At 38.4% G+C, this 24724-nt stretch overlaps 1 protein-coding gene across 3 annotated transcripts in view; it reads left to right on the top strand.

Annotated features, from left to right (window-relative positions):
* The window catches only part of ZDHHC15 (zinc finger DHHC-type palmitoyltransferase 15), a 143192-nt gene that overhangs the window by 84315 nt on the left and 34153 nt on the right, over window positions 1-24724 (top strand). For all 3 annotated transcript variants that reach the window (XM_043897174.1, XM_043897172.1, XM_043897173.1), the window contains 3 exons: window positions 1095-1227; window positions 3061-3187; window positions 5358-5461. In XM_043897174.1, coding sequence (XP_043753109.1) covers window positions 1095-1227; window positions 3061-3187; window positions 5358-5461 — 364 coding nt within the window. The remainder of the gene's footprint in view (window positions 1-1094; window positions 1228-3060; window positions 3188-5357; window positions 5462-24724) is intronic.

The following is a 24724-nucleotide window of genomic DNA, read 5'->3' on the forward strand; positions in this document are numbered from 1 at the left end:
ACATACTCTCTAGAAGACTCCTAATATTTCCTTAAACCAAAATAAATATATATATATCTCTTCAAAGAGAAGAAAAAAACTGTACTATCTGAATTTGCCAACTGCTTCTAAGTCTTAATTTTCTCTTTCCAAACTGTAGTAGAACTAGATCCTAATATCAAGGTCCACTTTAACCACCTTTATTACTTAAGAGCATTTGGAAATATTTCAAAGCAATCCATCATACCAAAACAATGATCAGCACAGGAAAGGGGGAAATAAAGAAAAGTCATTCTCCCAACTGCTTACTCCAAAATTGAAAATGTTTTCTAAGGTTCTCTTCAGAAGACAAAATGTTACATTCTTTGCATGCTATAGAACTTTAGAACGTTCATTCTAATAGGGCTACATTAAAAAAAAAAACTGTTGCCATATGGAAAATAAGATGTCTCAACTAACTATGAAAATCTTTAGCTACCTACTTCTACAATTGCCTGTCAAATCTTGCTTGATTTTACTATCTAAACAGCTGTTTAATAGGATGTAACATACCAGCACATTCAGCTATTTAAAAAACACATAAAATTTGCAGTAGTTGTAAGATCAGGTCATGACTTACAGGTAAAACATTTAAAAATACTACCTATGTATTTTAACTTCATACATATATCACTGTGACATTGTCAACATACATACATCCAAAGAAACATGACATATAAAGTATTCCAGAGTAAGCCACCTTGAGGCAAGAGGATGAACCATATGATATGACCTCAAGATCACCTCTAGCTAATCACTCATAATTTACAAACTAAATGGAGTACAAGCTTTAAGAAATTGCATACTAATTATGTCCTGAGCATACTCTTTTAACATTACTCTTTTCTAACTGACACATTATATACTCTATTTTACACTGAACTGTGCTTAAGCAAAGATCCATTTAGGCTGTGTAGGACAAAAGCATATCCATAATGTGGAATGGTCAACCACAGAAAGAACTGTTTTGTAAAAATTATACGAAATATGTAAAAAGTACTAACCAATACAGAAAAACTACCCAAACCTTACAACTTTAATCCTTTGTTTCTGTTTGTTTATTATTTCTTTTCTAGGGGGAATTGCCTGGTGTTCGCTCTAAGTTCCATGTCCTTTTTCTCCTCTTTGTGGCCTGCATGTTTTTTGTCAGCCTTGTGATTCTCTTTGGTTACCATTGTTGGCTTGTCAGCAGAAACAAAACTACCTTAGGTAAGATTGGATATTAAGACTAGGGAAAAAAACATATGAATATATATCCCTGTGACTAGTGGATTGTTCCCAAGGAAGAGAAAAACTTCGAATGAAGCATTTCAGCTGCAATGACATTTCTTTGCCACCAAACAGGGACAGATGTAAACACGTTTTACCAAACTGGAAAGCCATAGTAAATGAAACTTACAGACTAAAAAGAACATTAGTGAATAAAACCTCACATAAAAAGCGACCATTGCTTTTTATAGTTCATACTGGGTAATAGCTGGAGAAGGAAATGGCAACCTACTCCAGTATTCTTGCGCTGAGAATCCTATGAACAGAGGAACCTGGTGGGCTACAGTCCATGGGGTCACAAAGGGTCAGACATGACTGAGCGACTAACACACACACACTGGCTAATAAAGTGTAGTCACTCAGTCCTGTTGGACTCTTTGCAACCCCATGGACTGTAGCCTACCAGGCTCCTCTGTCCATGGGATTTTCCAGGCAAGAGTACTGGAGTAAGTTGCCATTTCCTTCTCCAGGTAGCTCCCTAGATTTGCAGCTTAAAAATTTCTGAAAGGTGTTCACATAAGGGAGTGCAGGAAAGAATCAGCACAGAAAGGAACATCAGAAGGCAGAGGTCAAGGTCAACAAAGGTAGAAAAATCTCATTGAGCACTTCTAAAAACGTTCTCCTGAGAGAGAATCCAAACCAACAAATCATTGAATATCTACAGTTATCAAGGAGCTGTGTAGGGACTGTGGGAATGAGATAAACACATTGAACAAGTGAGTCTATAGAAAATGAGCACAAGAAATGTAAAATTTTCCATTACTCTATACTCTGGGCTGTTATTTGTAGAACTATATTTCTGATGGATCCGATACAACAGTTGTTTTCATGGTGAAACAAATATTTATACCATATACAAATCAATGCATGAGGGTTAAGGAGAAAGTGTCTGAATGTTGAATGTTTAGCTAAGGTAAATTTGAGGAAAGTATAGTGTGACAGCCACTATGTTTTTGGAATTTATTTGCTAATAATGATGACAGCTAAAAAGTATTTGCACTTATTTTCTAAACCAAATATATATGTAGCACTTAGTTGCTAGGGTGGTAGATTAGCACATTTGGTTTAAAGATTAGCCACAATATAGAAAAGTACTAAAAGCTTCGTGATAACAGAATCTGAAAAAAGAACAAAAGAGAAATGTCTAGGTGCAGCCAGAGTCCAACAATGAAAATGTTTGCTTAATGGGATAAATGTGTATCTAAAAATAATGTGCACTAACATGGTCCAATTTCTATAGTCATTGAGGTGATTATAGTTCATTCATTGACATTTTTTCTGGAGTAGAACTCAGTTTCTTACATTGCAGGCTTCAGTGTAAACATCTTCATTTCTGAAATGTTTCACAACCAAATCAATGCCATTACTATCTCTTTATGTGTCATTATTTTGGCACCAGCTCTAAATATAGAGACCATTTGGCTGTTATTACAATTTATATTCAAATAAAGCACTCAGATTTGGTTTTTCACTCCTTACATGCAATACAAAATACATACTATTCCATTACTATTCATTGATTTCTTTCATCCTGTGTTTCTTCTGCCTTAAAAAAAGAGTGCCAATTCTTTGCACTTAATAAAAACTTGCTTTGTGGTAAAGTGATTATGCTAGTTTTTACTAAATAATTTAGCAAAAACTAAGAATGAGGGGCCTACGGTCCCACAGCAGAAAGACACCATAGAAACAAGTCACATTCATGGAGAACTGTAAAATTATAATAGTCCTGATTATTGCTCTCTTCTTTTCTTCAATTTCCCTGCCCTTCCCTAGAGGCCTTCTGTACTCCAGTGTTTATGAGCGGCCCAGAGAAAAATGGGTTCAACCTTGGCTTCGTCAAAAATATCCAGCAAGTGTTTGGCGATAATAAGAAGTTCTGGTTAATACCTATTGGGTCTAGGTAGGTAATTATTACCAGTGAAAGAAGTTGATGTGGGACCATGACTTGAAGTGGCAATCTAATTTTGACTGTATTATGCAGCAGATATCTGTTCAATGTAAAACTCTATTTCCTGAGTTTTTCATTACTAGGTTAGTGAAAGTGAAAGTTGCTCAGTCATGTCTAACTCTTTGCGAGAGTCAATCCATGGAATTCTCCAGGCCAGAATACTGGAGTGGGTAGCCGTTCCCTTCTCCAGGGGATCTTCCCAACCCAGGAATCAAACCCAGGTCTCCCACATTGCAGGTGGATTCTTTACCAGCTGAGCCACCAGAGAAGATAAATCAGGAGGTGAGGGTGTGATGAAGTAAGCATTCTTATTCTTTGTTTGTGTGCAGTGTAAACTGGTACAAGTCATTTATAAGTGAATTTGGTAAACAACCGATTTTTTCTATATATATTTGTATGTATTTTTAATCACAGTATACATACTATTTTGAATTTTATATTTTTCACTTAAAATACAGTGAACATTTCTCCTTATTGTGACATAGTCTTTATAACCATTACCTTTGACTATGTCATATTCCATCCAGTGGGAAAAATATATATGTGTATATAAATATAAATATATATATATATATATATATATATATCCCATGGACAGAGGAGCCTGGTGGGCTACAGTCAATGGGGTCGCAAAGAGTTGGACATGACTGAGTGACTAAAGACACCAAACAACATATATATATATATATGTGTGTATATATATCCCATATTGTTAGATGTTTAGGTTGTTACCTAATTATTGGCTGGAAATAATAGCATAATGGACATTTTTGTGTCTATCTCTAGCTTTAGCAAAATTCCCAGAAATGGAATTAGTAGAACAATAGACATGGAAATTCTTATGTTTTTTGATATATACAAATACAAAGAGAAAAGAAACAACAGAGGGAAAATATACCCCCAAATGCTTTTAGTGCTATGTGTAATATAGTCTTAGAAATTACTTCTCTTTTCTTCACTTTTCATAGTTTTGGATTAAAGTTTTTAATTTAAGTAAGAACAAACAAAGATTGATTTAGAGACTGTAGGTAATTCTCATAATTTCAGCAAGGATGAAGGGAAACCAATAAAGGAGAGGTGAGCTTGTGTCCTCTGAGTGACTTCATGTACCAGATTAAACTACCATCAACAAACTAGCTCTGGCGCAAAGCTTATAGCCTTCTTTCAGTCCTCTTTTAGATCCATTCTTCAGACATCCATTTGTTCACTTATTTGAGGAAACTTTGCTGGTAATTGAGAAAAAATTCTCATGAAGAGAATTGTCCTAATAGTTCCACTGTACCAGTTAATATTTTACAGGTTCATTTATTTAAAAGCTGTGGTATATCCTACTGCCCTGGCTATAAATCACAAGATAAAAGTGTGTTAGTGCATTATGTTGATTAATAACTATTACCAGCAGTTATTTACACCCCACTCACACACATACATACACAAACACACACACAATCACTCCACCAAAGGGAAGTTTCAATGAGTCTTCTTTGAAATAAGGAACAAGAGCAAAAATCAAAGCCCACTCACTTATAATCAGTGTAGTTATATCCTCTGTCAAGAACTATCAATTCTGAGGTAGGATAATAGCCCCCCAGAATCTGCACTCTAAGAAATGCCTCACTCTGCTGCTTTCCCCCCAGCCCTTAATAACTTTTCTGTCATACAAGCCAAATAACAGGGCATTCAGACATCATTATTATTTATCACCGATTAACAGCAGCTTATCTCCAGTGAATTCAGTGACTCTGAATCTGCTAATTTTTCTTGAAAATTTAGAGCCAAAGCAATAATATAATGGGGTATAAATTGGAATCATCATTAAATTATATTTATGAAACTTGCTATATGTGCATTTTGCTATACTGGGCATTGTGGGAAGCAAGTTAAACAGCTGCTTAAAAACAAAAAACAGTCAACACTGATTCAGACAAACAAACGAGATATAGAAATTGAGAGCAATAGAGTAACTATATGATACTATTATAAGAGCCCATTCCAGTTTGACTTTAGCCAATAAGCTAAAGGGTTTAAATATTTCTAAGAACCTTCCTCCTGCTTCTAATAGGGTTATTACCTTCATAAAAGTCTAGGCTGCAAGATCTCACTGCCTTCATTTTCCCACCAGCCCTGGTGATGGACACTCCTTCCCTATGAGGTCTATGAATGAATCACAGAACCCATTGCTAGCAAATGAAGAGCCCTGGGAAGAAAATGAGGATGACAACAGAGGTAAGTAGGTTGAGAAGGAAGTCTTTTCTCCACTCAGCAGACTAATAAAGACTATGTTAACACAACTAATGTAGTGTAGAGGGAAAATAGTGTACAGAAAGATTATGCAAGTATGTCAACCTCATAAGTGCCATTTGGATGGAGAAAGGCAAGTATAGCCAGATTTGTTTAGCAAATATAGGTGGCTTAGGTAGGATTAGATGACAGCTTGAAAGGTTTCTTGCCAGTTTGTGATATTATAACTTATAACCAATCAGATAGATCAGGAAACATAATAAACAGTGTTAAACATGTTTGTGAACAGTTCTGCCAGTGTAACTTGTAGTGCTTTTCTTGAACTGATACAATCATTTGGCAACAACTCTACCCTGGTTTATGCATATTGGTTAAATTTTCTTTAAAATCTCATTCCCATTCTGCTTTAGAGTTGTCTAATGCATGAAAAAATAAATGATAGTATATATGAGCAAGGCTCCACATCCATGTAGTATACTTTTCTAAAAGGCAGCCCTCAAAGGAAAAATAAACAGAACTTTACCCTCCACGTTTCTCCCATCAGATTATTGAGTCATCTTGAGATATTTTGGTGTAGAGCTAAAAGTTAAGTTCTCATGTCATGTATTCCGTTGCCACCTATTCTTTGTCTCTATGTGACATTATGCTTACTTCTGTGCCTCAACATTTCTTTATGTTGTTAGTACCAGGCTGGTCCCAATAATGCAGTAACTGACAGAGATTTTAAGTGGGAACTTGTAGTAGTTATCACATACTGTACCTGGAATGAATACAGCTGAATAAGGACCTGGAAAGGCATTGAGGTGGGGAGAAGAGGTGGGAAATAAGCCTTTCTAAATGTTTCCCCAGTTAGATATCTAGTTGTTTCTCTACCAGGAAGTCCAGTTTTAGAATAAGGCATTGTCACTAGGACAAGGTAAGACAAACGGTGCCAAATCTATAGATATAAAAGGAAGGAGCTCTTACCCAATTCAAAGAACTTATTAACACAAGCAACTCCTTTTACCTCCCCCTGCTGACTCTGATTCTTTTCCCTTGTAGGTTATTATAAAATACTGAGTATAGTACCCTGTGCTATACAGTAGGTAGATGCCAGCCTTATTTTAGTACAGAAACATATGAGGTAAAGAAACACCTTTATGAAGTCAAGAGATTAAAGAGATTTCTCTGATGAGATTAATGTATATACTTGCATAGAAAAAAATCTGCAAATGAAAAGTGACAGATTGATGTATTGTTCTGAGAAGATTTTCTGTGGTGCTTATGACTTTTTATTAATTTTAACAATATAAATAATTCATGAACATATGAATGATTGAAGTAATAAAACATATATAGAATAAATACCATTTGACTACTGCAGCAAATTCTGACTACTTCATCACTTATGACCCTAATTTTTCATCTTTTTTTAATTTAATTTTTATTTTATATTGGAGTATAGCTAATTTATGACTTCCCTCATAGCTCAGTCAGTAAAGAATCTGCCTGCAATGCAGGAGACCCGGGTTTGATTGCTGGGTCAGGAAGATCCCCTGGAGAAGGAAATGGCAACCCACTCCAGTATTCTTGCCTGGAAAATCCCATAGACAGAGGAGCCTGGTGGGCTACAGTCCATGGGGTTGCAAGAGTCGGACATGACTTAGCAACTAAACCACCACCACCATAGCTAATTTACAGTGTTGTGTTACTTTCAGGTATACAGCAAAGTGATTCAGTTATACAAATAATATATATCAATTCTTTTTCAGATACTTTTCCCATATGGGTTATTACAGAATATTGAGTAGAGTTCCCTGTGCTATATAGTAGTTCCTCACTACTTATCTATTTTATATATGGTAGTTCAGTTCAGTTCAGTTCAGTCACTCAGTTGTGTCCTACTCTTTGCAACCCCATGGACTGCAGCATGCCAGGCCTCTCTGTCCATCACCAACTCCCAGAGTTTACTCACGTCCATTGAGTTGGTGATGCCATCCAACCATCTCATCCTCTGTCGTCCCCTTCTCCTCCTGCCTTCAATCTTTCCCAGCATCAGGGTCTTTTCAAATGAGTCAGCTCTTGGCATCAGGAGGCCAAAGTATTGGAGTTTCAGCTTCAGCATCAGTCCTTCCAATGAACATTCAGGACTGATTTCTTTAGGATGGACTGGTTGGATCTCCTTGCAGTCCAAGGAACTCTCAAGAGTCTTTTCTAACACCACAGTAGTATGTGTATGTTAATCCCAAACTCCTAATTTAAACCTCCCTTCACCTTTCCCCTTTGGTAACCATCAGCTTGTTTTTTAAGTCTGTGAGTCTGTTGTGTAAATAAGTTGATTTTTATTATTTTTTAGATTGCACAAATAAATGATATCACTTGGTATTTGTCATTGTCTAACCTACTTCACTTAATATGATCATCTCTAGGTGCCATCTATGTCTCTGCAAATGGCATTATTTCATTCCTTTTATGTCTGAGTAATATTCCATTATATATATATCCCCATATATATATATATATATATATATATATATATATACACCACATCTTCTCTATTCATTCCTCTGTTAATGAATATTTAGGTTGCTTCCATGTCCTGGCTATTCTAAATATTAACAGTGCTGCTATGAACTTTGGGGTGGATGTATCTTTTCAAATTGTGATTTTCTCCAGATATATGCCCAGGAGTGGAATCGCTAGATCTTATGGTAACTCTACTTTTAGTTTTTTTTTTTTTTTTAATTAGTTGGAGGCTAATTACTTTACAATATTGTAGTGTTTTTTGTCATACATTGACATGAATCATACATGGATTTACATGTATTCCCCATCCCGATCCCCCCTCCCACCTCCCTCTCTACCCGATCCCACTGGGTCTTCCCAGTGCACCAGGCCCAAGCACTTGTCTCATGCATCCAACCTGGGCTGGTGATCTGTTTCACCCTAGATAATATACATGTTTCGATGCTGTTCTCTCAAAACATCTCATACTGTTCTCCATAGTGGCGGCACCAATTTACATTCCCACCAACAGTGTAGTTCCCTTTTCTTCACATCCTCTCTCTAGCATTTATTGTTTGTTGACTTTTTGATGATGACCATTCTGACTAGCGTGAGATGATACCTTATTGTAGTTTTGATCTACATTTGCCTAATAATTAGCAATATTGAGTATTTTTTTCATGTACTTTTTGGCCATTTGTATGTCTTATTGGGAGAAATGTATATTTACATCTTCTGACTATTTTCTGATTGGGTTGTTTGTTTGGTATTGAGTTACACAAGGTGTTTTTATATTTTTTAGATTAATCTGTTGTTGGTCGCTTCATATGCAACTATTTTCTCCTATTCTGTAGGTTGTCTTTTCATTTTCTTTATGGTTTCCTTTGCTGTGCAAAAGCTTTTAAGTTTAGTTAGGTCCAATTTGCTTATTTTTTGCTTTTATTTTTTTATTTTATTAATTTTTATTCAAGTATAGTATTGAACATTGCTTTACAATGTTGTGTTAGTTTCTACTGTACAACAAAGTGAATCAGCTATACATATTGATATATCCCCTCTTTTTTGGATTTCCTTCCCATTTAGATCACCACACAGTACTGAGTAGAGTTCCCTGAGGTATATAGTATGTTCTCATTAGTTCTCTATTTTATACATAGTATCAATAGTGTCTATATGTCAATCTCAATTTCCCAATTCATCCCATCCCGCCTCCCTCTTGGTGTCCATACCTTTATTCTCTACAAATGTGTCTCTACTTCTTTTTGCAAATAAGGTCATCTGTACCATTTTTCTAGATTCCACATAATGCATTAATATATGATAAAGATGTGGTACGTATATACAATTAAATATTACTTGGCCATTTGTTTATTTTTGTTTTAATTTGAATATGCTAGGAGGTATATACAAAAAGATATTACTGAGATTTATGTCAAAGGGTGTTCTGCCTATGTTTTCTTCTGAGAATTTTATTGTATCTAGTCTTACATTTAGGTCTTTAATCCATTTTTAGTTTATTTTTGTGAATGGTGTTAGAGAATGCTTTAACTTCATTCTTTTATATGTAGCTGTTCAGTTTTTCCAGCACCACTTATTGATGAGAATTTCATTTCTCCATTGTATATTCTTTCCTCTTTGTCAGAGATTAATTGACTATAGGTGTGTGGGTTTATTTCTAGGCTTTCTATCCTGTTCCATTGATCTATATTACTATTTTCGTGTCAGTATCATACTGTTTTGGTGACTGTAGCTTTATAATATAGTTTGAAATCAGGGAGCATGACTCTTCCAGTTCTGCTTTCCTTTTTCAAAATTTCTTTGTCTATTTGGGGTTTTTTGTGTTTCCATAAAATTGTGAACATTTTTGTTCTAGTTCTGTGAAAAATGCCATTGTTAATTTGATAGGGATTGCATTGAATCTGTAGATGGCTGGGGTATTGTAGTCATTTTGCCAATATTGATTCTTTCAGTCCAAGAACATGGTAAATCTTTCCATCTGTGTCTTCTTTTATTTCTTTCATTAGTATCTTATAGTTTTCTAAATACAGGTCTTTTCCTTCCTTAGGTAAGTTTATTCCTAGGTATTTTATTCTTCTTGATGTGATGGTAAATGGGATTGTTTCCCTAATTTTTCTTTGTAATCTTTCCTTCTCAGTGTATAGAAATGCAGCATATTTCTGCCTATTAATTTTGTATCCTGCAAACTTTACAGAATTCATTGATGAGTTCTAGTAGTTTTCTGGTGGTGCATTTAGGATGTTCTATTCATATTATCATGTCATCTGCAAACAGTGGCAGTTTTACTTCTTCCTTTCTAATTTGGATTCCTTTTCTTTCTTTTCTTCTCTGATTGTTGTGGCTGGAACTTCCAAAATTATGTTGAATAAAAGTGGCAAGAATGAATATCTTTTTCTTATTTCTCATCTTTAGAGGAAATGCTTTCAGCTTTTCACCACTGAGTATGTAAGCTGTGGTTTTGTCATATATGACCTTTATTAGACTGAGGTAGGTACCCTCTAGAGTTTTTGTCGTAACTGGGTGTTCACATTTGTCAGAAGCTTTTTCTGCATCTATTGAGATGATCATATCGTTTTTATTCTTCAATTTGTTCATATAGTATATCACACCGATTTACAGATGTTGAAAAATCCTTGCACCCCTGGGACAAGTCCCTTTTGATCATAATGTATGATCATTATATTTTATTGTTGGATTCAGTTTGCCAGTATTTTGTTGAGAATTTTTGCCTCTGTATTCATCAGTGATTTTGGCCTGTAATTTTTGTGTGTGATATCTTTATCTAGTTTTAGTGTCAGAGTGATGGTGGCCTCATAGAGTGTGTTTGGGACTGTTCCTTCTGCTGTTGTTTTTTGAAATAGTTTCAGAAGGATAGGTAGTAACTCTTCTGACTGATAGTATGTGTCTGTGAAGCCATCTGGTCCTGGGTTCTTGTTTATTGGAAGTTTTTTAATCAGTTTCAATTTCAGTACTTGTGATTGGTCTGTTCATATTTTCTGTTTTTTTTTCCCCTGATTCAGTCTTGAGGGGTTGTACATTTCTAAGAATTTGTCCCTCTCTTATAGGTTGTCCATTTTATTGGCATATAGTTACTTGTAATAGTCTCCTATGATCCGTTCTATTTCTCTGGCACTGGATGTAACTTCTTTTTCGTTTCTCATTTTATTGATTTGTGTCCTCTTCCTTTTTTCTTTTAATTGTTTAGCTAAAGGTTTATCAATTTTGTTTATCTTTCCAAAGAACCAGCTTTTTGTTTCATTCACATTTGCTATTTTTTTCATTAGTATTTTGTTTATTTTTGACCTTTATCATGTCTTCCCTTCTACTAATTTTGGGGGTTTTTGTTCTTCTTTTCTCTCATTGCTTTATGTATAAGTTTAGGTTGCTTATTTGAGATTTCTTTTTTCCTGAGGTAAGATTATATTGCTATAAGCTTTCCTCTTAGAACTGCTTTTGCTGTGTCCCATAGGTTTTGGGTTTTTTGTCCATTTATTCATTTCTTGACTGTGCCATGTGGCATGCAGGATCTTAGTTTCCCATCCAGGGATCAAACCTATGCCCTCTGCAATGTAAATATGGAGTCTTAACCACTAGACTACCAGGGAAGTCCCTGTGTCCCATAGGTTTTGGACCATCATGTTTATGTTTTCATTTGTCTCTAGATATTTTTTGATGTCCTCTTTGATTTCTTCAGTGATCAATTGATTGTTTAGTAACATATTGTTTAGCCTCCACATGTTTGTATTTTTTACATTTTTTTTCTTGTAGTTTATTTCTAATCTCAGAGTGTTATTCTCAGAAAAGATATTTGATGTGATTTCAGTTTTATCAAAGTTACCACTGCTTGCTTTGTGCTCCAGCACATGATCTATCCTGGAGAATATTCCATGTGCACTTGAGAAGAATGTGTATTCTGCTGCTTTGAATGAATTTGATATTTAAAGAACATTTCATTCAAAGCAGCAGAATGAAACCATCCAGTTTAACATGTCATTTAAGGCACATTAAATGACCTCTGTTTCCTTATTGATTTTCTGTCTGGATGATCTGTCTATTGATGTAAACGGGGTATTAAAGTCCCCCACTATTATTGTGTTACTGTAGATTTCTCCTTTTATGGCTGTTAGCATTTGCCTTATATATTGAGGTGTTCCTGTGTGGAGTACATACATATTTACAATTGCTATACCTTCCTCATGGATTGAACCCTTGATCATTATGTAGTGTCCTTCTTTGTCTCACATAACAGTGTATTTTAAAGTCTATTTTGTCTGATATGAGTATTACTACTCCAGCTTTCTTCTGATTTTCATTTGCATGGAGTACCTTTTTCTATCCCCTTACTTTCAGTCTGTATGTGTCCCTGGATCTGAAGTGGGTCTCTTGTAGATACAGCATATATGTGGGTCTTGCTTTTGTATCCATTTAGTCAGTCTGTCTTTTGGTTGAAGCATTTAATCCATTTACATTTAAGGTAATGATCTATATTTTCATTCTTATTGCCATTTTCTTAATTGTTTTGGATTTGTCTTGTATGTCTTTTTCTTCCTGTCCTCTTTTGTTCTCTTCTCTTGTGATTTGATGACTATCCATCAACTATTTCATTAGCTATCCATGAGTATCCATCAGCCTGGTTTGAAAATTCAGTAGGTCAGGATCAAGACTTAGGGTACACAATAATTATGTACAACTGATTCCAGTTATTCTATATCAATGTATTGGCTGTGACAAGAATGACATTTTAAAAGAATCCAGCAGAAAAGAACCAAGCTTTCCTTAACTCACCAAAATTGCTTTCTAAGTCCAGCTAAAGAGAGTGAAAATCATCTCTTTAATTTTTATAATTTAATATTCTAGGTGTGATATTTTTATCAAGTAAAAATCTTTATATGAAAAACAAAATTTGCTTGAATTTGCTAATACAGCTTTCCAGTATTAATGATAACCAGAGCTCAGAAGTATTATATTCCTTGTCAAATGCTGAACACAGGAAAATATTGACTTCATACTCTAGCATATTATATATAGCCTTATTTCCAACTCCTTTGAGTAAAAATTTTTGTATGAAATCATTAGTTACTGCTCAAGTTAGAAGAAGTTTCTGATTTATTTTCAGTCTGGTAGTTCCTGCTGCTGTGATAAAAACACATTTGTGAAAAGAGCAGAATAAATAAGCTAGTATTATTTGAGAGCATATTAAGTGTGAGACATTGAACCCTTAAGGGTGATAATGCATTTTTGTCTCTGAACTCAATCATCTTGAATTTATTTGGGGGAGATGAGATACATACAATGGAGAAGCTGTCCGAGTCACAAAAACAAGACCTGTTTTTGTCACAGTCAGCAAAAACAAGACCTGGAGCTGACTGTGGCTCAGATTATCAACTTCTCATAGCAAAATTCAGGATTAAACTAAAGAAAACCAGGAAGAACACTAGGCCAGCCAGGTATGACCTAAATCAAATCCCATATGAATTTGCAGTAGAGGTAACAAATAGATTCAAGGGACTATATCTAGTTAACAGTGTGCCTGAAGAACTATGGACAGAGGTCCATACTACTGTACAGAAGGCAGCAAACAAAATCATCCCAAAGGGAAAGGAAAGCAAGAAGGTAAAATGGTTATCTGAGGAGGCTTTACAAATAGCTGAATGAAGATAAGTGAAAAGCAAGGGAGAGAGGGAAGATACATCCAGTTAAATGCAGAGTTTCAAAGAATAGCTGGAAGAGACAAGAAGGTCTTCTTCAATGAACAGGATAAAAGGATAACAGGTTTAAAGGATAAAAATAGTAGAGACCTAGTAGAGAAGAGATCAAGATGAGATGAAAAGAATACATGAAAGAACTGTATAAAAAAAACTATCTTAATGAACTGGATTACTACGGTGGTGTGGTTAGTCACACAGAGCCAGACATTGTGGAGTGCAAAGTGAAGAGGGTCTTAAGAAGGCCTGCAGTTAATAAAGCTACTGGATGCAATGAAGTTCCAGCAGAACTATTCAAATCCCTAAAGGAGGATGCCATCAAGATTTGCATTCATTGTGTCAGCAAATTTAGAAGACCCATCAGTGGCTAGAGGACTGGAAAGGGTCAATCCTCATCCCAATTCCCAAGAAGGGTAGTACCAAAGAATATGCCAACCATTGGACAACCATACTCATCTCCCATGCTACTGAGATCATGCTTAAAATCTTGCATGCTAAGCTTCAGCATTATGCAAGCTGAGAACTTCCAGATGTCCAAGCTGGGTTTAGAAAAGGAAGAGGACCTAGAGATCAACTTGCCAACATTCACTGGATTATAGAGAAAGCAAGGGAATTTCAGAAAAAAACATCTATCTCTGTTTCATCAACTATGCTAAAGTCTTTGACTATGTGGATCATGAAAAACTGTGGAAAGCTCTTAGAGAGATGGAAATACCAGACCATCTTACCTGTCTCCTGAGAAACCTGTATGTGGGTCAAGGAGCAACAGTTAGAACCCTGTATTGAACAACTGACTGGTTCAAGATTGAGAAAGGAGTATGACAGGGCTGTCTGCTGTCACCCTGTTTGTTTAACCTATACACTGAGCACATCATGAGAAATGCTGGGCTGGATGAGTTACAAGTTGGAATCAAGATAGGCAGGAGAAACATCAACAACCTCAGATATGCGGATAATACCACTCTAATGGGGGAAAGTGAAGAGGAACTAAAAGAGCCTCTTTATGAGGGTGAAGGAGGAGAGTGAAAGAGCTGACTTAAGACTAAATATTTTAAAAAAATCATGACATCCAGCCCCATTACTACATGGCAAATAGAAGGGGAAAAGGTGGAAGCAGTGACAGATTTCCTCTTCCTGGGCTCCAAAATCACTGTGGATGGTGGCTGCAGCCCTGAAATCAGATGATTGCTTCTTGGCAGGAAAGCAATGACAAACCTAGACAGTGTGTTGAAAAGCAGAAACATTACACTGCCGACAAAGGTCCATATAGTCAAAGCTATGGTGTTCCCAGTGGTCACATACAGTTATGAGAGCTGGACCATAAAGAAGGCAGAACACCAAAGAATTGATGCCTTCAAACTGTGGTGCTGGAGAAGATTCCCAAAAGTCCCTTGGACAGCAAGAACAAACCAGTCAATCTTAAGGAAGATCAACCCTGAATATTCACTGGAAGGAAGTATGCTGAAGTGTGAGAACTTCTTTGATATAATTGTTCTCCAGTTTGTGGGTCGTCTGCTCCGTGGCTATATGGTGGGGCTAAGGGTGACCTCCTCCAAGAGGATTTATGCCACACACGGTGCCTCCCAGGTCTGGTGTGGCCAGAGCCCGTGCCTTGCAAAAGGCCACTGCTGACCCATGCCTCCACAGGAGACACTCAAACATTCAAAGGCAGGTCCAGCTCAGTTTATTGTGGGGTCTCTGGGTCATGGTGTGCACAAGGTTTTGAGCCCACCGAGTGTCTCTGGCAGGTATGGGGCTTGATTCTAAATGTGATTTTGCCCCTCCTAGCGTCTTGTTGGAGCTTCTCCTTTGCTCTTGGATGTGGAGTATCTCTTTTTGGTGGGGTCCAACATTCTCCTGTTGGTGGTTGTTCAGCAGCGAGTTGCAGTTTTGGAGTTCTCACAGGAGAATATAAGCGCACATCCTTCTACTCTGCCATCTTTTTGAGCCACGCCAGGTAGAGCCACCCAAGACGGACAGGTCATTGTGGAGAGTTCTAACTTAACGTGGTCCACTGGAGAAGGGAATGGCAAACCACTTCAGTATTCTTGCCTTGAGAACACCATGAAAAGTATAAAAAGACAAAATGATATGACAATGAAAAACGAACTCCCCAGATTGGTAGGTTCCCAATAAGTTACTGGAAAACCGTGAAGAAATAGCTCCAAAAAGAATGAAGAGGCTGAGCCAAAGCAAAAAACAGCGCCCAGATGTCGAGGGGACTGTTGATGGAAGTAAATTCTGATGCTGTATAGAATAATATTTCATAGGAACCTGAAATGTTAGGTCCACGAATCAAGGTAAATTGGAAGTGGTCAAACAGGAGATGGCAAGAGTGAATATTGACATTTTAAAATCAGTGAACTGAAATGGAACAGAATGGGTGAATGTTGTTATAAATATATTTATTTTTTAATTGAAGGATAATTGCTTTACACAATTTTGTTATTTTCTGTCAAACATCACATGTATCAGCCATAGGTATACATATGTCCCTTCCCTCCTGAACCTCCCTCCCATCTCCCTCACCATCCAACCCTTCTAGGTTGATACAGAGCCCCTGTTTAATTCCCTGAGTTCAGTTCAGTTCAGTCGCTCAGTTGTGTCTAACTCTTTGTGACCCCATCGACTGCAGCATGCTAAGTTTACTTGTCCATCACCAACTCCTGGAGTTTACCCAAATTCATGTCGATCGAGTCGGTGATGCCATCCAACCATCTCATCATCTGTCGTCCCCTTCTCCTCCCACCTTCAATCTTTCCCAGCATCAGGGTCTTTTCAAAATGAGTCACTTCTTTGCATTAGGTGGCAAAGTATTGCAGTTTAGCTTCAGCATCAGTCCTTCCAATGAATATCCAGGACTTATTTCCTTTAGAATGGGCTGGTTGGATCTCCTTGCAGTCCAAGGGACTCCCAAGAGTCCTCCAACACCGCAGTTCAAAAGCAGCAATTCTTTGACACTCAGCTTTCTTTATAGTCGAACTCTCACATCCATACATGACCACTGGAAAAACCACAGCCCTGACTAGATGGACCTTTGTTGGCAAAGTAATGTCTCTGCTTTTTAATATGCTATCTAGGTTGGTCATAACTTTCCTTCCAGTGAGTAAGTGTCTTTTAATTTCATGGCTGCAGTCACCATCTGCACTGATTTTGGAGCCTCCCCAAACATAAAGTCTACCACTCTTTCCACTGTTTCCCCATCTATCTGCCATGAAGTGATGGGACCGGATGCCATGATCTTAGTTTTCTGCATGTTGAGCTTTAAGCCAACTTTTCAACTCTCCTCTTTCACTTTCATCAAGGGGCTCTTCAGTTCCTCTTCACTTTCTGCCATAAAGGGTGGTGTCATCTGCATATCTGAGGTTATTGATATTTCTCCCAGCAATCTTGATTCCAGCTTGTGCTTCCTCCAGTCCAGCATTTCTCATGATGTACTCTGCATAGAAGTTAAATAAGCAGGGTGACAATATACAGCTTTGATGTACTCCTTTCCCGATTTGGAACCAGTCTGTTGTTCCATGTCCAGTTCTAACTGTTGCTTCCTGACCTGCATACAGGCTTCTCAAGAGGCAGGTCAGGTGATCTGGTATGCCCATCTCTTTCAGAATGTTCCACAGTTTCTTGTGATCCACACAGTCAAAGGCTTTGGCATAGTCAATAAAGCAGAAATAGATGTTTTTCTGGAACTCTCTTGCTTTTTCAATGATCCATCAGATGTTGGCAATTTGATCTCTGGTTCCTATGCCTTTTCTAACACCAGCTTGAACATCTGGAAGTTCACGGTTCACATATTGCTGAAGCCTGGCATATTGAGTGCAGCACTTTCACAGCGTCAACTTTCAGGATTTGAAATAGCTCAACTGGAATTCCATCACCTCCACTAGCAAATTTGGAAAACTCAGCAGTGGCCATAGGACTGGAAAAGGTCCGTTTTCATTCCAATCCCAAAGAAAGGCAATCCCAAAGAATGCTCAAACTACCACGCAATAGCACTCATCTCACACGCTAGTAAAGTAATGCTTAAAATTCTCCAAGCCAGGCTTCAGCAATACGTGAACCGAGAACTTCCAGATGTTCAAGCTGGTTTTAGAAAAGGTAGAGGAAGCAGAGATCAAATTGCCAATATCCGCTGGATCATCAAAAAAGCAAGAGAATTCCAGAAAAACATCTATTTCTGCTTTACTGACTATGACAAAGCCTTCGACTGTATGGATCACAATAAATTGTGGAAAATTCTGAAAGAGATGGGAATAGCAGATCACCTGACCTGCCTCTTGAGAAACCTGTATGCAGGTCAGGAAGCAACAGTTAGAACTGGACATGGAACAACAGACTGGTTCCAAATAGGAAAAGGAGTACGTCAAGGCTGTATATTGTCACCCTGCTTATGTAACTTCTATGCAGAGTACATCATGAGAAACGCTGGGCTGGAAGAAGCACAAGCTGGAATTAAGATTCCTGGGAGAAATATCAATAACCTCAGATATGCAGATGACACCACCCTTATGGCAGAAAGTGAAGAGGAGCTAAAAAGCTTGATGAAAGTGAAAGAGGAGAGTTGAAAAGTTGGCTTAAAGCTCAACATGCAGAAAACTAAGATCATGGCATCTGGTCCCAGCACCTCATGTGAAATAGATGGGGAGACAGTGGAAACAGTGTCGGACTTTATTTTTGCGGGCTCCAAAATCACTGCAGATGGTGATTTCAGCCATGAAATTAAAAGACACTTACTCCTTGGAAGGAAAGTTATGACCAACCTAGATAGCATATTAAAAAGCAGAGACATTACTTTGCCAACAAAGGTCCGTCTGGTCAAGGCTATGGTTTTTCCAGTGGTCATGTATGGATGTGAGAGTTGGACTATAAAGAAAGCTGAGTGCTGAAAAATTGATGGTTTTGAACTGTGGTTTTGGAGAAGACTCTTGAGAGTCCCTTGGACTGCAAGGAAATCCAACCAGTCCATCCTGATGGAGATCAGTCCTGGGTGTTCATTGGAAGGACTGATGCTGAATCTGAAACTCCAATACTTTGGCCACCTGATGATGCGAAGAGCTGACTCATTGGAAAAGACCCTGATGCTTGGAGGGATTGGGGGCAGGAGGAGAAGGGGAAGACAGAGGATGAGATGGATGGATGACATCACCGACTCAATGGGCATGAGTTTGAGTAAACTCCAGGAGTTTGTGATGGACAAGGAGACCTGGCGTGCTGCGATTCATGGGGTCGCAAAGATTCAGACACGACTGAGCGACTGAGCTGAACTGAACTGAAGGTGGCACTTGGAGAAGGGAATGGCAACCCACTCCAGTACTCTTGCCTGGAAAATCCCACGGACGGAGGAGCCTGGTAGGCTGCCGTCCATGGGGTTGCTAAGAGTCAGACATGACTGAGCGACTTCACTTTCACTTTTCACTTTCATGCATTGGAGAAGGAAATGGCAACCCACTCCAGTGTTATTGCCTGGAGAATTCCAGGGATGGGGGAGCCTTGTGGGCTGCCGTTTATGGGGTCGCACAGAGTCGGACACAACTGAAGCGACTTAACAGCAGTAGCAGCAAGGTGGCACTAGAGGTAAAGAACACACCTACCAATGCAGGAGACATAAGAGACATGGGTTTGATCCTTAGCTTAGGAAGATTCCCTGGAGGAGGGCATGGAAACCCACTCCAGTATTCTTGCCTTGGGAATTCCATGGACAGAAGAGCCTGGTGGTCTACAGTCCATAGAGTCACACAGAGTTGGACATGACTGAAGCAACTAAACACACACACAAACGCAACATTCAAATGAATTCAGGTGGACAAGGAAATGAATGGAAAAGAGATATTTAGAGGGTAAATAATAAAACCTTTGAGGACACTCATAATTCAGAGAAGAAGCTTACAAAAATACAGTGAATGAGAGAGTATTGCCCTATTTTACAGATGAAAAAGTTGAAGCTAGGGAGGTAAAGTCACTTATGTAAGGCAATTAAGCGGTCATAACTCAACCTATGTTCTTGGAGACGCGACATTATGTTCATTTCCCTACTCTGCCCAATCTCTCAAAACCAATGGGTATGAAAAAGTACACATATTCTCTTGTGGTCACTTCCCATAGTAACAAAGGTTTATGTGGGATCATAGGGTTTTAAAGGAAGGGAGGAGATCTAGGATGAGGCAGGAAGAGAAACAGCTGGGCCAGCATACACTAAGACAAAAATGACATCATTCTTGGTTCAAGTAAACATTTATTGAATAACGGTAAAATCACTACAGCATAGGCAGCAAGAGCAGGTAGGGGTAGTAAAAGCAGTATATGTGTAGATGGGAGAAGAAGAAAGTAAATTCTTTTCCTACATTCTGCATTTGTCTTCTATTATGCAGAGCCTGATTTTTTGAAGTATCTGCATTCTTTCAATTTAGTCCTCACCTGGCAATGACCCTTTGCAGCCTTAACTTAATCTCCTATGGGAATGAAACTATGGAGGAAGATGATATTTGAGTTTCCTAGCTCAAGTTTCAATGTCTGCAAGCCTGATTTTAATTCAAATGATTGTAGGAAGGAATTTCTCTGGCCAAATCAAGTGTGGATTGCAATGGTAAATAGTAAAAGAAACCCATCTAGCAGAATACTAAAAGCCAGTGTCTGAAAAGGTACACTGCCAATTGATACCTAAAAAGTTCTGAGACAGTCAACCATCAGAAACGTCAAGGCAAATAGTGCATTGAAGTTCCAGAATTGCCTTTTACATTGATCAATTGCTTTCTTGATAGAACTGTATAGGTAACATGAGATGTATGCTCAAGCACTTGCTGCCTCTTTTTCTCTTTGGAGCTGTTTGACAAACATGAGTAATTCTCTGTATATCCTTCACTGAAGAGCTGGGTCAATACATCTGCTTTCTGTTCAGACTTACAGGCAAGAATATCCTAGGTCTGGGATTCCAAATAAGACAGAATGCTGTGCCCACCATAGACACATGATTCCAAAGACAGACATTAGCAGAGCCACTTTTTACTGTTCCACTCTTCCTGGAAGAAAGCAGATTTGTCTTTGGAATCTGCCTGGTTAATTTAGTGGAATGAGAAGTTGCCATCCTACTGTGCAGGGGTAACCCACTCTGGCTGTCCTCTATTTTCTGGGACCCAGACCTTACACTTATGAGAGCACTATGAAGGCACATTAAGTTCATAAAAGAGAGCTGTAAGGGAATGTAAGGGACAACCACTGTCAACTTTTTTTTAATCTCAAAGTGCCAAGTACATTATTATGTAGGGAATGTAAAGAAAGTGATTATCTGTACATTAAGCAAGCTGATTCAGAGTATACTTTGCTCCTTAAATGATCAAACAGATGTTGGCAATTTGATCTCTGGTTATTCTGCCTTTTCTAAACCCAGCTTGAACATCTGGAAGTTCTCAGTACACATACTATTTAAGCCTGGCTTGGAGAATTTTGAGCATTACTTTGCTAGAGTGTGAGATGAGTGCAATTGTGCAGTAGTTGGAACATTCCTTAACATTGCATTTCTTTGGGATTGGAGTGAAAACTGATCTTTCCCAGTCCTGTGGTCACTGCAGAGTTTTCCAAATTTGCTGGCATATTGAGTGCAGCACTGTAACACCATCATCTTTTAGGATTTGAAATAACTCAACTGGAATTCCATCACCTCCACTAGCTTTGTTCTTAGTGATGCTTCCTAAGGCCCACTACTTCGCATTCCAGGATATCTGGCTCTTGGTGAGTGATCACACCATCATGGTTATCTGGGTCAAGAAGATCTTTTTTATACAGTTCTTCTGTGTATTTTTCCCACTTCTTCTTAATATCTTCTGCTTCTGTTAGGTCCATACCATTTCTGTCCTTTATCGAGCCCACCTTTGCATGAAATGTTCCCTTGGTATCTCTAATTTTCTAGAAGAGATCTCTAGTCTTTACCATTCTATTGTTTTCCTCTATTTCTTTGCATTGATCACTTAGGAAGGTTTTCTTATCTCTCCTTGCTATTCTTTAGAATTCTGCATTCAAATGGGTATATCTTTCCTTTTCTGCTTTGCCTTTCACTTCTCTTCTTTTCTCAGCTATTTGTAAGACCTTCTCAGACAACCATTTTGCCCCTTATTGTTTCTTTTTCTTGAGGATGGTCTTGATCACTGCCTCCTATACAATGTCATGAATCTCTGTCCAAAGTTCTTCAGGCATTCTGTCTATCAGATCAAATCCTTTGAATCTATTTGTCACTTCCACTGTATAATCATAAGGGACTTTATTTAGGTCATAACTGAATGGTCTAGTGGTTTTCCCTACTTTCTTCAATTTAAGTCTGAATTTTGCAATAAGGACTTCATGATCTGAGCCACAGTCAGCTCCCAGTCTTGTTTTTGCTGACTGTATAGAACTTTTCCATCTTTGCCTGCAAAGAATGAAATCAATATGATTTTGCTATTGACCATCTGATGATGGCCATGTGTAGAGTCTTCTCTTGTGTTGTTGGAAGAGGGTGTTTGCTATGACCAGTGCATTCTCTTGGCAAAACTCTGTTAAATTTTGCTCTGCTTCATTTTGTACTCCAAGGCCAAACTTGCCTGTTACTCCAAGTATCTCTTGGATACTCCAAGTATCCAAATACTCCATATTTTTGCATTCCAGTCCCCTTTGATGAAAAGGACATCTTCTTTGGTGTTAATTCTAAAAGGTGTTGTAGGTCTTCATAGAACTGTTCAACTTCAGCTTTTTCAGCATTAGTGGTTGGGGCATAGACTTGGATTACCATGATGTTGAATGGTTTGCCTTGGAAGTAAACACAGATCATTCAGTCATTTTTGAGACTGCATCCAAGTATTGCATTTCAGACTCTTTTGTTGACTATGAGGTTTACTCCATTCCTTCTAAGGGATTCTTGCCCACAGTAGTAGATATAATGGTCATCTGAATTAAACTCACTCATTCCAGTACATTTTAGTTCACTGATTCCTAAAATTTCGATGTTCACTCTTGCCATCTGCCATTTGACCACTTCCAATTTACCTTGATTCATAGACCTAACATTTCAGGTTCCTATGCAATATTGCTTTTTACAGCATCAAACTTTACTTCCATCACCAGTCACACCCACAACTGGGCATTGTTTTCACTTTGGCTCTGTCTCTTCATTATTTCTGGAGTTATTTCTCTACTCTTCTCCAGTAGCATATTGGGCATCTACTGACCTGGGGAGTTCATCTTTCAGTGTCATATCTTTTTGCCTTTTCATACTGTTCATGGGGTTCTCAAGGCAAGAATACCAAAGTGGCTTGCCATTCTCTTCTCCAGTGGACCACATTTTGTCAGAACTCTCCACTATGACCCAGCCATCTTGAGTAGCCCTACACGGCATGGCTCATAGTTTCTTTGAGTTAGACAAGGCTGTGGTCCATGTGATCAGTTTGATTAGTTTTCTGTGATTGTGATTTTCATCCTGTCTTCCATCTGATAAGGATAAGAGTCTCATGGAAGCTTCCTGTTGAGAGAGACTGACAGTGGGGGAAACTGGGGTTTGTTCATGGGTGGATCCATTCTCAGTAAATCTTTAATCAAATTTTCTGTTGAAGGGTGGGACTGTCTTCCCTCCCTGTTGTTTGACCTGAGACAAAACTATTAGGGGTAATGAAGATAATGGCAACCTCCTTTAAAAGGTCTTGTTCATGCACTGTTTTATTCAGTGCCCCTGACCCTGCATCAGGCCACTGTCGACCCACATGTCTACGGAGACTCCTGGACACTCACAGGCAAGTCTGGGCCAGTCTCTTGTGGGATCATTGCTCCTTTCTCCTGGGTCCTGATATGCACAAGGTTTTGTTTGTGCCCTCCAAGAGTCTGTTTCCCCAGTCCTGTGTAAGTTCTGTAATCAAATCCCACTGGCCTACAAAGTCAAATTCCTGGGGGTTCTCAGTCCCTTTGCCAGATCCCCAGGTTGGGAAATCTGTTGTGGATCCTAGAACTTTCTTAACAATATGAGAATTTCTTTATTGTTCTGCAGTTTGTGGGTTGTCTGCTCAGTGTCTCTATGGCGGGGTTAATGGCGACCTCCTCCAAGAGGGCTTATGCCACATGCTGTGTGACCCAGGTCTATTGCACCCAGAGCCCATGCCGCTGCAGCAGGTCACTGCTGACCCATGCCTCCACAGGAGACAGTCAAACACTCAAAAGCAGGTCTGGCTCAGTCTCTGTGGGGTCTCTGGGTCCTGGTGCACACAAGGTTTTGTTTGAGCCCTCTGAGCATCTCTGGCAGGTATTGAGTTTGATTCTAAATATGATTTCACCCCTCCTACAGTCTTGCTTGGGTTTCTCCTTTGCCCTTGGACATGGGGTATCATTTTTTGGTGAGATCCAACATTCTCCTGTCAATGGTTGTTCAGCAGCGAGTTGAAACTTTGGAATTCTCACAGGAGAAGATGAGTGCATGTCCTTCTACTCCACCATCTTGCTCCACAAGTTGGCTCCAGAGATCAAATTGCCAACATCATTTGGATCATAGAAAAAGTAAGAGAGTTCCAGAAAAACATCTACGTCTGCTTTATTGACTATGCCAAAGCCTTTGACTGTGTGTATCACAATGAACTGTGTACAATTCTTAAAGAGATGGTGATACCAGACCACCTTACCTGCCTCCTGAGACATCTGTATGAAGGTCAAGAAGCAACAGTTAGAACTGGACGTGGAACAACAGACTGGTTCCAAATTGGGAAAGGAGTACATCAGGGCTGTATATCGTCACCCTGCTTATTTAACTTATATGCAGAGTGCATCATGCGAAATGCCGGGCTGGATGAAGCACAAGTTAGAATCAAGATTGCCAGGAGAAATATCAATAACCTCTGATATGCAGATGATACCACCCATATGGCAGAGAGCAAAGAGGAACTAAAGAGATCTTGATGAAAATGAAAGAGGAGAGTGAAAAAGTTGACTTAAAATTCAACATTCAGAAAACTAAGATCATGGCATCTGGTCCCATCACTTCATGTCAAATAGATGGGGAAACAATGGAAACACTTACAGACTTTATTTTTGCGGG

The sequence above is a fragment of the Cervus elaphus genome, chromosome X, assembly GCF_910594005.1.
Source record: "Cervus elaphus chromosome X, mCerEla1.1, whole genome shotgun sequence".
NCBI classification, from domain to species: Eukaryota; Metazoa; Chordata; class Mammalia; order Artiodactyla; family Cervidae; genus Cervus; species Cervus elaphus.